Source organism: Pangasianodon hypophthalmus, chromosome 30 (genome assembly GCF_027358585.1).
Source record: "Pangasianodon hypophthalmus isolate fPanHyp1 chromosome 30, fPanHyp1.pri, whole genome shotgun sequence".
NCBI classification, from domain to species: domain Eukaryota; kingdom Metazoa; phylum Chordata; class Actinopteri; order Siluriformes; family Pangasiidae; genus Pangasianodon; species Pangasianodon hypophthalmus.
The window spans coordinates 5,961,679-5,977,013 of record NC_069739.1 but is presented as its reverse complement, the minus strand read 5'-3'; the positions used below and the strand labels follow the sequence as shown (position 1 = coordinate 5,977,013).

Genomic DNA, 15,335 nt, shown 5'->3' with positions numbered 1-15,335 from the left:
AATAGTGGGTTGTGATTTCCACCACTATATATATATATATATATATATATATATATATATATATATATATATATATATATATATATATATATATATATATATATATATATATATATTAGTGTCAGACTCTTGGGGAAAAAAAAGGCTTTTTTGGATGTTTAAGGATTATACCTGGAACCATTCCTGGAAGGGAATCCTTGTTAACCTTTAAGGCTACAAAAACTGAAAAATGCATCATCGTGCTAAATACAACCTTCTTCCTCCCAGCACACATGGAACTGTGCTGTTCTAGGAAAATAATCAACAGTGGGGTGGTGTGATACAGCCTGACCCAAACTAATGCAACTCTTACCACCACGAAGCTGATTATTTTCCAATAACAGCACATCCCAAAGTGTTTTATTTATCTTGTACCACAGCAGTTTGCCAACTCTAACATTCTTTTTTATTTAAAGAAAGACACAACGTACTTTTTATCCATTTATAGTTACGTTTGATGTTGTGGAACATCCATGAAACCATGAAGTACCTGTTTATCGCTTACTTTGTAAGTTTGAGATGTCAGTCATGTTCATTACCGTTTCAGTGATTGGCACTTGGCAGGCAGGAAGCCCCTCTGAGAGAGATCTTCCAGTCATCATACGGAGAAGCCGTGCAAAACTATCCAAAAACCTAAAGGTGTGTGCACATATTCTTTCCTTTCACTGCCTGTAATAAAATTGAATCTGCTCATGAGAAAAAAAAAAAACAGATCTCAGGAAATGTCATTGGAGCTTTAACAAAATCATATATATTTTTTTCAGATATAATCATAAATTTCCATACATAGACGTACATGGTGTATTGAAAGTATAGCAGCACATTTACAGTACAGAGCAGCTAGCGATGACTCGGTAGCAGGCCAGAGAAAAACACAGGGGCTTTAAATTTCACAAAATACCATCAGACTTCATACTGCATTTACTGATTTGATCAAAGGATTATGATTTTCATTCCAGAGACCAACTTCCTGTGTTACCCACTCGCACATTTCATTCGCTTCATGACACTTGGCGAATAAGCAGAAAAAAAAACAAACACTTCAGCTAGTTTTCTCAGTTTTTTCAGACTCATTGGTTCAAATCAGATGACAAGTCAGGTTTCCTTTTAGCTGTTCTTATGCAGGTTGTATGTTTGCACCTAAGAATGCGCTGGAAGCCCTGAAGGTTAAAGTCATAAACATGCCTCAAGTGGTTCAAGAGGAATTTTTGGACCTAGGGTTTCTGTAGTAAAATTCTGTTTCCTTGTTATTAACTTGGGACGATTGTGAAGACAAGCAACAACCGGATGTAATCATCTCGTTGCTCCTCTTTCTCACAATACACAATGAATCATGTTAAATGTTTGGATGACAACAGTAGACAGAATGCTGCTCGTGCTCAGTTTAGATCTGATAGCGACTTAAATAAATCATAAATCAGCAGAACTGAAGTCTGTTCGGAGGAGAGCTAGTATTTAAATCATCATCCTTTCCTGCTCTGATGTGTGTTACAAGCTCAGGAGTCAAAATCACACACACACACACACTCATCCTAGTTGGCAGAAAGGATCATGTCAAGCCACAATATGTCATAACAGCAATCAGTACAATTCAGCTGCGATCAGATGTACACAAATGGTGTGGTGATGTTATTTTTCCATCATGTTTCTGAGCTTGCAACATCCTCCTTTATCAGATCTTCAAGGTTTTAGGTTCTGATTTCTCAGCGTTGTACAAGAAACCAGTCTGAGCCAGTTTCAGAGTGCATCTGCACTCCAGTAGCCTCACGTATCCCTGTCTTTACAACCCCTTTGTCAGATTATGACGTATACGAATTTTGATTCAGCCTGCTACTTGAATTACTCTTTTATAGACATCATAAACACCTTCTTTTTTTTTTTTTTTTTATTGAGCTTCTGGAGTCTGCATGATTCTCTCTACTCTCCTTCTGCAGAATTTTCCCCCACCAACAAATTATATTTACACTGAAGCTTAATTTTTTATTATTTAATATACTTCCAGTGCATACAGTATATTCACTTCAACTTTACATGCATGATGTCTTTTGACTTTGTACTTATAAATATGAACAAAAGAGGATGTATTCGTAAGCATAAACAAAGATATGTTTAAAAAAAATTAAATAGATAGAGGAGCTTGCGAAAGTTCTCAGGGGACATCATTATTAAAGAAGACTCGAATGGAAAAAGCTACAGAACCATAGCAATAATTAATCATGTGTATGTATGCACTAGACGTATACTAAATAATAAAAAGTGTCTGAATATCCATTTACCCCTCACTGTAGATCCATAAATATAGGCTAAAATAGCATGTCAAAATAAGAGAAGACAAGATTATAAAATAATAATTATAAAACCCAAAATACACGAGTAAAACCTTTAGGTCGTAAGACAAATAATGATGAAAAGTTATCAATAAATAGCTTCGAAATACAATCTCGTGCTGGTAAGTACTCAGTGTGGAAAGAATTACTTTATTCAAATGTAATGAAAAACCTTTATTTTTAAGGATGGACTGAAATCATTTCAGGCAAAAAATGGCAAAAATGGATGCTTTCAGTATTTTTGGAAAGACAAATTTGACCAAAAAAAACAAAAACAAAAAAAAAGTCCAGGCTTTAAAAAAAAAAAAAGAAAAAAAAAAAAAAGGACTAGGTGTTACTGTAAGTTTCACAGGTAAATTAACATTCTGTAAAACATTTTAGATTTTATATGATTTTATTTCTAAGTTTTGTGGCGTCTTATTAAAAGGAATAACTTTACAGTAATATAGTGTTGTTTATTTACCCTTTATTTATTTAACAAGGATGTAACAGCACTTAATAATAATAATAATAATAATAATAATACAGGACTTGTTTCAGGGTTTTGGTTATAGTTTTTGGTCCAGTGTATCCTGAATTTCCATTCGGTCAAGAATTTTCATTTCGATGCAAACTAATTAAAATGAAGATCATTACTTAAATTTGGAAAAACAAACCTCTATTTCATCATCTTTTTTCATTTCTTCAAAATATAGTAGGCCACTAATAGAATATCGGCCAGTTTAATAGAATCCGCTGACCTCATGCTGATTTTCACACACGACAGTTTCTAGAGTTTACACAGAATGGCGCGAAAAACAAAAAAACATCCAGCGAGCAGCAGTTCTGCTGGTGGAAACACCTTGTTGATGAGAGAGGTCAGACGAGACTGGCCAGATTGGTTCAAGCTGACACGAAGGCTACGGTAACTCAAATAACCACTCTTTACAACCGTGGTGAGCAGAAAAGCATCGCAGAATGCACAAACGTTGAGGCAGATGGCTTACAACAGCAGAAAAACCACGTCAGGTTCTGTTCCTGTCAGCCAAGAACAGGAAGCTGAGGCTACAGTGAGCACAGGATCACTGAAACTAGATAAAACATCACCTGGTCTTCAGCTGTCCAGGTTCAGACTCCTGTTCCTGACCGGTGCAGGTGTCTCTAGTATTTTTTTTTATTGAATTAAATGATATCCTTGTGAATTTTTTTCTTTTTAAGACATTCCTGCTATGAATCTTTTGACACACATCTCATCAAGTGAAGGTAAGACATCGAATATCAAAACAAGTTGAACTGCTTCATATCAGACATGTATTCAGACGCAGTGTAGCAGCTGATATTCTACATTATATTTTTAATTATTTCCATGGTTCTCCCCTCCAAATATGCACATAAGCGCACACTGTGTGTGTGTGTGTGTGTGTGTGTGTGATATACATATGTGCATGTTGCACTACAGGTACATGCCATTGATGAGGTAATCAGATTCCTCGGTGGTGAGCGGCAGAGCTTTCTTCCTCCTGTGACGTCGAACCCGCAGCCTGCAGCCCACCATCAGCAAGAGCACAGCGCTAATAATCACCCCGAGAACCAGGGCCAGGATTGCACCTACACACACACACACACACACGTCATTAATATTTAATTATCAATACTATTAATAAGATAATTGCATAACAGTGTCTGTACTATGACATCGTGTGTGTTACACTCGTACTATTACTGGTGTAAAAATGTGATTTCAGGATCCTCTCTTATTCATAATGCAATCTAACTTTAGCTAATTAACTAAAAGACAACATGGAGAACTAAACTCATACGCCTGGTCGCTTCCAAGTGCCTTGCGAAAATATTCACCCCCATTGGTGTTTGTCCTTTTTTTTTTTTTCATTACATTTTGAATACTTATGCATACTAAGATTTCTGTTTTTTTGTCTTAATTATTGTTTGGGTTGCAATAAAATATATTTTTGCACCTTCAAAGTGGTAGGCATGTTGTGTAAATCAAATGGTACAAACCCCCCCAAAAAATCCATTTTAATTCCAGGTTGTAATGCAACAAAACAGGACAAACACCAAGGGGGGGGGGGGGGGGGGGGGGGGGGGGGATACTTTTGCAAGGCACTGTAACTAGCTAACTTTAGACTCAGTGTGAAGGCTGGTGCCAAGCTGGATTTGTTTATAGGAAAAAATTAAGCGTTATTATCATGACACACACACACACACACACACACACAAACCTGACTCTGGTGGCGAGTGTCCACTCAATTCTGTATGAGCTTTGGTTACTGGCTGAACATTCTGGGATAATGATGCAGAATTCCTGGATTTGACTTCAGCACTGGGTGACCTGGCAGCTACACACACACACACAAACACACACATTTAAGAACATTTATACCACAGCCCTGCTGAATTCTCAATTCTGATTGGTCAGAAGGCTTTAATTGATTTTCTATAACAGCAGTTCTGATGATACATGAACTTTTGATAAGGTGATTATTTCTTTAAGGCTACATTTAATTAACATTTATGGAAGGAGTCTCTAGTGTTAGAGGCATGTAAGAGGCATCGAGACTCTTCTCTGTTCTGGCACCTAAGCAGTGGAATGAACTTCCCCTAGATGTCCGAACAGCTGAGTCACTTGTAGTCTTCAAACGACGTCTAAAGACCTTCCTCTTCCTGAAGTACTTAAATTAGCACTTTAATTAAAAAAGTGTTGTCTGTGTGCTTTTCTTACTGTATTTCCTCCCGGACAGAGTCTTTAGACTGATGGATTTACGGCATTTGGCATACGCCCTTATCCTTATCCTATCCTTATCCAGAGCGTCTGCCAAATGCCATAAATATAAACGTAAATGTAAACGTAAATGTACTTTGTAAGAGATAAAACGGTAACTTTGATTTGTCTGTCATGGTATGGGGTGAACGGCTTTGCGGTTTCTCCGTAATATAAGCTGGATAAACTAACTTAAGTCAAGTAACAAACATTAAACAGTGTCCTAATGTATTTTAGAATATCACAGGGTTTAAAAGTTAAAGTTCATTTCCAATGAATCTCATCACATCTACTGCATCATAACTACCAGTCAGGGCTCCAGAACCAAAACCCTTTTAGGAAGCTAAAACATTTAACTGTCCAAGAGCCAGTTGTTCTAAGAGAGTAGTAAAAGAACAATAAAATACATAGAAAGGATGAAATATGAGTGCAGAAGTGCAGTACCTGTGTTTGTGTGTGTGGTGGGAGGAGGCGCTGCAGTGGCCTGTCGATCACCTGGAGCTGAAACACATTGCCATGTTCATCACTCACATCTTTCTCATATTTCTCATATTTGGGATTCAGTTCAACTCAGTTTTATTTGTATAGCCATTTTAACAATGGACATTATTGACATTTACAGAAATCCGGATATAAAATTTCAATGTAAATTTATCCCTAACGAGAAAGTGGCAAGGAAAAACTCCCTGAGGCGACAAGAGTAATTAGGGTCACCAAATTAGGGTATTTGCTCACCAGGTTTCTGGATACACTCGTTTGCACAGTCAGCCTGCTGCAGGAAGTTGTTGTGGTTCCCTTTGCAGCCGCTGTACAGGAAGTGTTTACACTCTCCGGCTGTGGGGTCGTAGTACCAGCGTGGGAAAACGCCTTTACATGGACCGACCACAGGGGGCATCGTGCAGGGATCTAGAGAGAAAGAGAGAAAGAGAGAGAGAGAGAGAGAGAGAAGAGGAGATGAAATAACATCTGAGGTAAACCCCCATCTAATCAGCTTTCAGTACCGCCACAGAATTCTCAAAATGTTGCATTTTGTAGGTTATATACAGTATATATAGAGTGTGTGTGTGTGTGTGTTTGTAGGTTAGAGAGAGAGAGGGAGAGAGAGGGACATTAGTAACAAGCCTGTAGTTGGCCTTTGCTACGAGTAGCAGCCCTGAGATTCGCAGAGGATCAGGTAACAAGACACAGAGGAGCATTGTTTCCAGAAAGCAAGAGAACGATAGAAAAAAGATGGGAATTCTTCCCTGAAACCCCGATTTGATTAAAGCTGCTCCACAGAATGTGTGTGTGTGAGACTTAAAACCTTACCTTGACTAGTTATAAGGTTTAGTATCATTATCTTTACTAGCTGTAGGTCTGCTATGAGGTCAGCGTCGTTACCTTGGTCAACTGTAGGCTGTTTTTGTTGTTTGGGTTCTACAGGGGTTTCAGTATTACGTGGTCCTGAAGGGATCATGGCTCGGCCCTCTGCTTCTCTGGCTCCTCCGCTCTGAGACGGAGCGCTGGCTGTGTGAGTCACCGTCTTGCGGCCTCCGTCGACTAAACATGAAGAAATACACACAGCACAACAGGCCATTCAGCTCCCCTGCCTTTAGTCACAGTATAAGCCCTGTTAATTTCGGAAATGTTTCTTAGATTTAAGACTGCCTGCTGTGATATTTTTAAATACCTAGTGAGATGATAATATGGTACAGAAAAAAAACAATCAATGACAAGTTCCTGTTATATAAAAATAATAAGAAGACAAAAATACAGCTTGTCATGTTATTGTGAAAGCGCAAAGCCCTTCGTCCTGAAGACTTTCCTGTGTCTGAACACTGGAGACTCCTTACATAAAGTTACCAAATAATTCATATGAGCTACTGAATATGCTTTAAGAAAAATAATTAAATAATAAATAAATAATAAGGAGATAAACTCACAGTTGCGGCAGAAGTCTTCATCTGAGCGATCAGGACAGTGCTGTTTGCCATCACAGGCATAGCTAATGTCGATACAGCAGCCGTCGTCACACATGAACTGGTACGGCGAGCAATGATGAGTACATACTGCAAGAAAAACAACAGATTGGATCACAGGGGTTATGATATGATCATACACACAAAAGCATAGTGATACACAGAGATGGAGATGGAGAGAAAGATACAGAACGCAAAGTAGTTTGGGGGTTTTAACCTTCTGCGTGGTGTTCAGGTGCCAGCACAGTGACGGAGACGTTATCAGAACTCCTCTGTCCTATGGTATCAGTAACAGTCATCTGGAAAGTATAGACGCCCTCTCTGAGCCCGCTCAGCTTCAGGAGACCCGGGTGGGTAACCTGTGTAAACACCAAAGAAGCTTTAGAACGTCCTAACTCTAAATCTCTAAAGTCCAACAACATTCATTAATCTATTAAAAACTGTAACCTTGGACAAATTGCTATGGTATAAATAAGAGGTATGATGTGATCACATCAGGACATGCTGCTATTGGAAAATAATCAACTCCGGGGTGAAAACGGCCTCACACCACACCACACCACACCATCACTGATTAATTTCCTATAAGAGCACTCTCCATGGTGTTTTATTTCTTACATATTATTGCATTGGGAATGTTTAAAAATGGCCCACCATTAACCAGACATGACAGAACATTCATCGCTGGACATACATTATTTAAAACTGACAGGACATTATCTAAAACTTTTAATCCATTCACTGATATAGAAGAAGCCATCATAAAAACATGTAATTAGTCAAGAGGAATTACATCAGAGGTGCAAAGCACATTCATTATAAAAAAACAAGTTGAGGCCAAGACCACACCAAGCTTTAACAAGGCTTTTATTGTCCTTCTGAACAAGTGGACAGGAAAGGAGCTCTCTCTCTCTCTCTCTCTCTCTCTCTCACACACACACACACACGTCAGCCCGTCTAACCATTTTTGTGTGGGTGAGTAGTCAAGGAGGCGATGTCGCTGCTGACTCACTGTGTGTGCCTTAATTTAGCGCCTGTTAATATCTACATTCTAACAAACATTAAATCAGCTGGATTTCTTTTCCACTGTGATTCTACCATTTCACTTGTCAGCATTATTCTTATCCTGGTTTGGTTAACAGGCTGTACTGCAGCTTTATCAACCCATTCGTTTGTATAGCGCCTCTGGACTGCAGGTCTCTAGCTCACGGCATTCATCTCAGTGACGCTGACTTTCTCAGTGACATGGTTGTTGGTGCCTGATCTGAAACTGCTGATCTCCTGGGATTCTACAGTCTACACAGAATGGTGCGGGGGAAAAAAAAAAAAAACTCCAGTGAACTGAAACTTTCAGTTCTGCAGGTAGACACCAATGACTGTTATATATAAGTGGACACCATGCGAACTGTCAAAGAGTTTGTGCCCAATGTAGCCTCAGATTCCTGTTCTTGACTGACAGGAGCGGAACCCAATGTGGTCTTCTGTTGTTGTGGCCCTCAAGGTTTGATGTGTTGTGCTTTCTGAGATGCTTTTCTCACCATGTTTGTAAAGAGTGGTTATTTGAGTTACTGTATCCTTCCTGTCAGGTCATCCCAGTCTGGCCATTCTCCTCTGACCTCTCTCATTCAACAAGAATAGATGTTTTTGTTTTTCACCAACAACCATACCACTGTTACAGTCACTATGATCACATTCTTCCCCGTTGTAACGTTTGACATTGACGTTAACTGGAACTCTTGACTTGTATCTGCATGATTTTATGCATTGTGCTGCTGCCACATTATAGTGCTGTTGTGTGTTAAGTAGGAGAGCAAAAAAAGCATGACTGCAAGGCTTAAGCAAATGTTTCCTACAATCCAAGTAATCCCGTTTGTACAGTGCTGAGTGTCTATACCTTCATGCTGATTGACGGATCTCCTTTAACGAGAGCCCATTCGTAACGTACGACACCGTGGTCATCCATGCTGTCCCTGCCATCCAGTATGGCCCAGTCCGTAGGCAGCTGGATCACCACGTCCATTCCAGCGTCGCTGCGTGGGGGTTCGTCTAGCTCTGAAAAAAAAAAACAAAACAAAGATCACAGAGTACACATCAGTTCATTATTTTCTACACCAGTATAGCTAAATAAACTGGCAACCCAGTACGTACAAATCCGATGGCATATTGTGACCTTCACCAAAAGAAAAGTTTCAAGTTAACACTTTTCCTGACATTATTTACAGCATTAGTCTTCGTGAATGAACCAGCAAATCATGATAGTATTTAATGCTTGTATAACTTTAAATAACAAACCAAATAAGCCACGTATAAAATCCCTGTATTAATTCCTTCCATGAGCGAAAATAAGTCTATCAGCTAATGCCATAATTAATATGTTTGTGGTGGTTATTTGGTAAATTTGGCAAAAAGTGAGATCAAATGGTGGCTGCCAATATTAAGCTCAGTGAATTATTTTTTTCTGTAATATGTGGGGTTTTTTTTAATTATGGCTGAAATAAACATCTGTTAATACAGTATTTAGTTTAGCATCAAGTAATACATATTAACTTATTTTGTTACTTTGAGATTAGTGGTTTATTATACCACAGTGCTGTTGAATTCTCAAATCTGTTTGGTCAGAAGGTGTTGATTAATTTTTCAACAGTTCCAGCTGCAAGTGTGACGTTATTAAGCAGATTTTAATGTACCAAAAATTGTGTGTTTTTATCCCAGCACTGGTTTCTGAGACATCTGTAAGTTTAAATCTAGGAACAAATACCTAATATTACTGCTACCTAGTTATATGGCAACATATCTGTAAAGAACCATCAGCAAATTCATACTGTCTTCTGCTAAATACTAACGTAAAAAATTCACAGAAATTAGCAGAATTATGAATTTATAAAATGTGACTGAATAGCCTATATGCACTGAGTGAAATGTTTATTACTATATATATATTTATATATGATAATAAACACTATATATATATACATATATAGTCTACTAACTAATAATCTGGCAAGTTGATATGTAATGGAAATTCAAACAAAGACATAAAAACAAGGTAATTCAACAGCAGATCTAATAAAATCACTTTACTCTCCTCGTTATTTTAGATTAGTGCTACAGGACAGAATCAAGGCTCAAAGGTGTAAATGATTAACTAGGTTTCCTGACCAAACAATCTGCTCCAGAAGTGTGGAACGCAATCTAGACCTGCTTTGTGCTGAAGTGAAAATGAACGCCTGTTATGTACCTGGGGAAACACGTCTGTGTAAATCATAATGCTTTTCCTTTTTTTCTGACTTGGAGGGGTTCCCCAATGTATTGGCCAATAAATGGTACCAATCATTAAAACAAAAATGCACAGACATAATAGCCAACAGAAGCTGTTTCGAAACAGCCAACAGTCAGTGCTGATTGTTTCATGTGAGTCATAAGCGGGGGAAAAGATGCCGCAGGTGATGCTTTAGATACGGAAAACATCTGCTCTGGGCCTATTGTGTTCATGTTTTCTCTTTTAGCCTTTACCTGTAATCAGCTGTCAGAGGGTGAAGGTGAAATAAGCTGAAGAGAAATCCATTAAAAAAAAAAAAGCATGCTTTCTCTTTTGGCTTCATTAGAAACTGAAAAAATAAAGAATGATACCTGATAGTTTCCTGATACTTGTAATCCACCTGTTAAATGCCAGTGCATAAATGTGCATAAATCAGGAATTACATTTATCTATATATTTTAGAAACATACTTGTACTTGAAATATGAGAAAACAAAAAAACATTTGCTGACAAAAACTGTGAAAGCCAAACCCCCACAATGTCAGTATTGGTACTGATCAGACTGAAATGTTCACATCAGTGCATTAATAATACTAGGGACCTAAGGGGTCAAGCCCAAACCTGTTCCAGCATGACAATGCCCCTGTGCACAAATCAAGCTCCATAAAGACACGGTTTGATGAATTTGACGCAGAGGAACTTCAGTGTCCTTCACAGAGCCCTGACCTTAACCCTACTGAACACCTCTGGGATGAACTGGAAACGCCGACTGCACCCCAGACCTCCTTACCTGACATCAGAGCCTGACCTCAGTAATGCTCTTGTGGCTGAATGAACACAAATCCCCACAGCCATGCTCCAAAATCTAGTGGAAAGACTTCCCAGAAGAGTAGAGGCTGTTATAGCGACAAAGAGGGGACTAAATCTGGAATGAGATGTTCAACATATGGGTGTGATGATCAGGTGTCCAAACTTTTGGCCATATAGTGCATATCTGTGTTCACCAACTTTCCTTCTGGAGAAATCTAATCAGCTCATAGAAGTAGTCCATAACCAAAGGAATTCTCCACTCCCTGTTCTTCCCACGGTAGAGATCAGACATTGGCTGGTGACCACTGGCATAGGATACTGTTCCCCCAATCCTGCAGATCCACCTAAGATGTGGGTTATAACTCAACTCAACTCTAAAGAATGCTAGACCATCCAAATCTGGCTTCCAAAAAAAAAAAAAAAACAGCCACGATTCCACCTTGATAAGAATGTATCTCAGGTACACCAATCAGCCATAACATGAAAACCACTGACAGGTGACATAAATAACATTGACTATCTTGTTACCCAGCACCTGTCAAGGAGGGGGATATATTAGGCAGCAAGTGACCAGTCAGATCACAATCCAATCGAGCATCTGTGGGATGTGCTGGACAAACAAGTCCGATCCATGGAGGCCCCACCTCACAACTTAGTCACGACTTGAAAGATCTGCCGCTAACATCTTGGTGCCAGATACCACAGCACACCTTCAGAGGTCTTGTGGAGTCCATGCCTTGACGGGTCAGAGCTGTTTTGGTGGCACAAGGATGGAACTACACAATATTACACAGGTGGTTTTAATGTTATGGCTGATCGGTGTATGTTATGGACCAGATCTTCTGGTCCAAAATTCAGATACAGTGCAAGCATCAAACATTTGGTGATGTGCTATCTGGTCAATGGCACGAATGCTCAACCTTGTATCTGTAACAGTCTGCAAATTCAGCTGGCATGTTTCAGTGGTTTTCCTGATATAATACAACTAGAAGGGCCTATCAATTAGCTTAGAGCCAGGAAAAAAAACAAGCAGGCCAGAGTGTGTGTGTGTGTGTGTGTATTTACTCCAAGACTACAGTGCTAATCTACCATGACCTTCAGGAGCATCTGAATATTAGGGTGGCATTTGATCTCAGCTCAGCAGCCATCCAGCCTGGTGCATCTCCATAAAATCCTTGTACCTCGCATCGCCGAGTCTCCATCTTCATCCTCCTCTGGAGGCCTGCGGTGACGCTCTCGCGACGCGCTGACGTTGCGCGCGACCCGGCTGAAGGTGCTGAAGCCCCGCTGAAACGAAAAGGCGCAGACGCTCGCGCCGCCGTACGTGCAGTTGAACAGGTAGCAGCGCAGACCACCGCCGCTGTCCGGCTGCTGCGGCTGCTCCTGAACGATGGCCGTGGTGCAGCGCGGCTCGGCGCAGCACGCGCGCACGCAGTCCCGCCGGCTGTACACGCGGCCCGGGGCCGACAGGAAGGTGGCGCCGCGCTCGATGGAGGCCATGGCGCGGATGATGCGCTCCTCCGCCGCGTCGAAGTCGCTCAGACACGCGTCGCTGGCGTCCTCCGCGCTCTGATACGAGTCGTCCTGCTGCAGCTGCTTGCGGAACTCCTCCAGCAGCTCCTCCACACCGGACAGCTTGGACTTCAGATCGGAAATCTGAGAGGCGCCAGAGACGCCTGCACTGGCGAAGCAGAAAAGCACAAAGCCCAGCTGGTGATGGAAGAGCGCTGATAACAACAACATATTCCCTCTAATCCTTTGTGTTTACTTTCGAGAAGATAACCACTGTTGTGTTCCTGATCAAGTCACAGATCTCAGCAGAAACAAAGCTGCATTTCCGTCTCCATCCAGCGCGCAGGTGCCGCTTTTGTCCTCGACAGAGATGCTGGTGATGAGAGATTCACGAATCGGTTCTTTCTGAATCCTTTACGCGAGTCGATTCTGACCAGAATGAATCGAACATGCCTTTTCCCGTGTAGTCTATAACATTATAGAACATTGGCTTTCATTGATCAAGCTGTTGTACAACGCAGTTATGCCCACAATACCTGAATATTATATAATAATGTTATTTTATTATATAGTAATACTTGAAAAATATACAGTACTGTGCAAAAGTCTTAGGCACATGCAAAGAAATGCTGTAGAGCAAAGATGCCTTTGAAAATAATGAAATAAATATTTCTACATTTTTAAAAAATACTATAAAGAGCAGTAAACAGTAATAAATGAAACAAAGTCAATATCTGGTGTGACGATCATTTGCTTTTTTAAAAAAAATAAAAATAAAAATAGTAGTCTCAGGTGCAGTGTGTGCAGTTTTATAAGGAAATGAGTGTAAGTGTTACTGAGCATCTTGCAGAAGCAGCCACAGCTCTTCTGGAGACTTTGACTGTCGACTCGCTTCTTATTTTTGCAGCGAAACCCAGCAGCCTTCATTATGTTTTTTTTGTCTGAAAAGTGTCTCTTATGTCATCTGCTGCCTTCTTTACAAACATTTTTCTGTAACATTTAATTTTGTGCTGGAAAACTAATGTTTTTGTACTGACTCAATAATGTAGAAATCATAAAATAAAAATCTATAACAAAGTTTGTACTAAAAATAGGGTGCCTAAGACTTTTGCACAGTACTGTATTTTATTACTAAAGTATATATTTTGCCATATTTATATGTGAGTATTACTAAAATTGAATACTTGTACTCTTACTTAGTCACACTTTCCAGATAAGAAAGCCTTTTCTCTCCTTACATTTTTACAAGTTCTTGTTACAAATCTCTCGATTCTATTAACAGCAAATTTACACAGACTGTATGATGTTTTCAGGCAAAACAACATACTTGCTTTAAAATGAAAATAATGTTCTAACGGTTTTAGATCAGTCATAAAACGCTTGCCTCGCACCTCCAGGTTTGGGGTTCGATTCCTGTCTCCGCCCTGTGTGTGTGGAGTTTGTATGTTCTCCCCGTGCTTCGGGGCTTTCCTCTGGGTACTCTGGTTTCCTCCCCCAGTCCAAAGACATGCATTGTAGGCTGATTGGCATTTCCAAATTGTCTGTAGTGTGGGAATGTGTGTGTGATTGTGCCCTGTGATGGGTTGGCACCCTGTCCAGGGTGTACCCCTCCTTGTGCCCCGAGTCCCCTGGGATAGGCAACAGGGTCCCCCATGACCCTGTGATACACAGTACATAGTAACTTTTTTTTTTTTTTTTAACCTTCACTTCAATACATTTTGGCTGGATATTTTGACTTTTAATTGAGCAAGATTTCAACACATTATCTAAAGTTTTACTTAAGTGTAATTTCTCAGTATTTTTCCAACTTTACCCATAACACAATATGAAAACAAAACCAAGACTGCTGCTTAAATAATGTTAATAAGTAGGTTGTATCCCAATCCCAGTGAGGAAGCACAATATGGACCTATTTTGGGTTTAAATTATTAGACTTTTCACATTATCTGGTGATATGTTTGCTAGAGATTAAACCTGAAGCCAAGCAGCAGAATGAATGGAGACTTACTTGCAAACAAGACAGACCAAACATTTGGAGGACAAGCTGGTTCTGTTATACAATCAAAGGGACTGTCTATAAACATTCATATATTATGTTGTAACTCCTACTACAACAGAGGGACAAAAACAAGACACTGGACAGAAACTTCAGACAGAAACTGCAGTGGAAATGGACCACCATGTTTGCTTTGGTCTAAAGTTGTGCTTATTTTTGTGAAATTCTGCAAGATCCCTGGAGAATTTGAATAATTTCATCGAGTGCACCAAGCCTAAACACAAATATCATTGGATAAACACATTGGGTCCTAAATGGTTGGGATCTCACATGGTTAAAGGATTTGTTTGAACGAATTGAATCAGCAAAGTGATTCCCATCACCAGGAGACGAGTGCATGTGACACCAACAGGGCACTACTGCAACAGAAAACAGTGGTTGCCAGATAATATCAATGGTATTGTTTAGGCTATTGTTTAACGCACGGGTTCCCAACCCTGTTCCTGGAGAACCTCCTGTCCTACACATTTTAGTGTTTTCCCAATTCAATTCAATTTTATTTCTATAGTGCTTTTAACAATGAACATTGTCACAAAGCAGCTTTACAGAAATAAATACATTCAGGATATAAATTGTAAATGTATGAATTTATACCTAATGAGCAAGCCAGAGGTAA

The 15,335-nt window shown here is 39.7% G+C and overlaps 1 protein-coding gene and 1 long non-coding RNA gene across 2 annotated transcripts; one reads left to right on the top strand and one right to left on the bottom strand.

Moving 5' to 3' along the window:
• Window positions 1-103: 103 nt before the first annotated feature.
• On the top strand, window positions 104-3,927 carry LOC128317821 (uncharacterized). The gene is made up of 3 exons (XR_008301290.1): window positions 104-678; window positions 3,564-3,608; window positions 3,805-3,927. It is a non-coding gene; the product is annotated as an uncharacterized LOC128317821 (long non-coding RNA).
• On the bottom strand, window positions 2,484-13,050 carry lrp11 (low density lipoprotein receptor-related protein 11). The gene is made up of 9 exons (XM_026917736.3): window positions 12,333-13,050; window positions 8,977-9,134; window positions 7,300-7,441; window positions 7,047-7,172; window positions 6,505-6,663; window positions 5,860-6,030; window positions 5,569-5,625; window positions 4,586-4,702; window positions 2,484-3,953 (listed from the first exon to the last, which is right to left on the bottom strand). The coding sequence occupies exons 1-9, from the start codon at window positions 12,892-12,894 to the stop codon at window positions 3,799-3,801; spliced, it is 1,647 nt and encodes a 548-aa protein (XP_026773537.2). The 5' UTR covers window positions 12,895-13,050; the 3' UTR covers window positions 2,484-3,798.
• Between the last annotated feature and the right edge of the window lie 2,285 nt (window positions 13,051-15,335).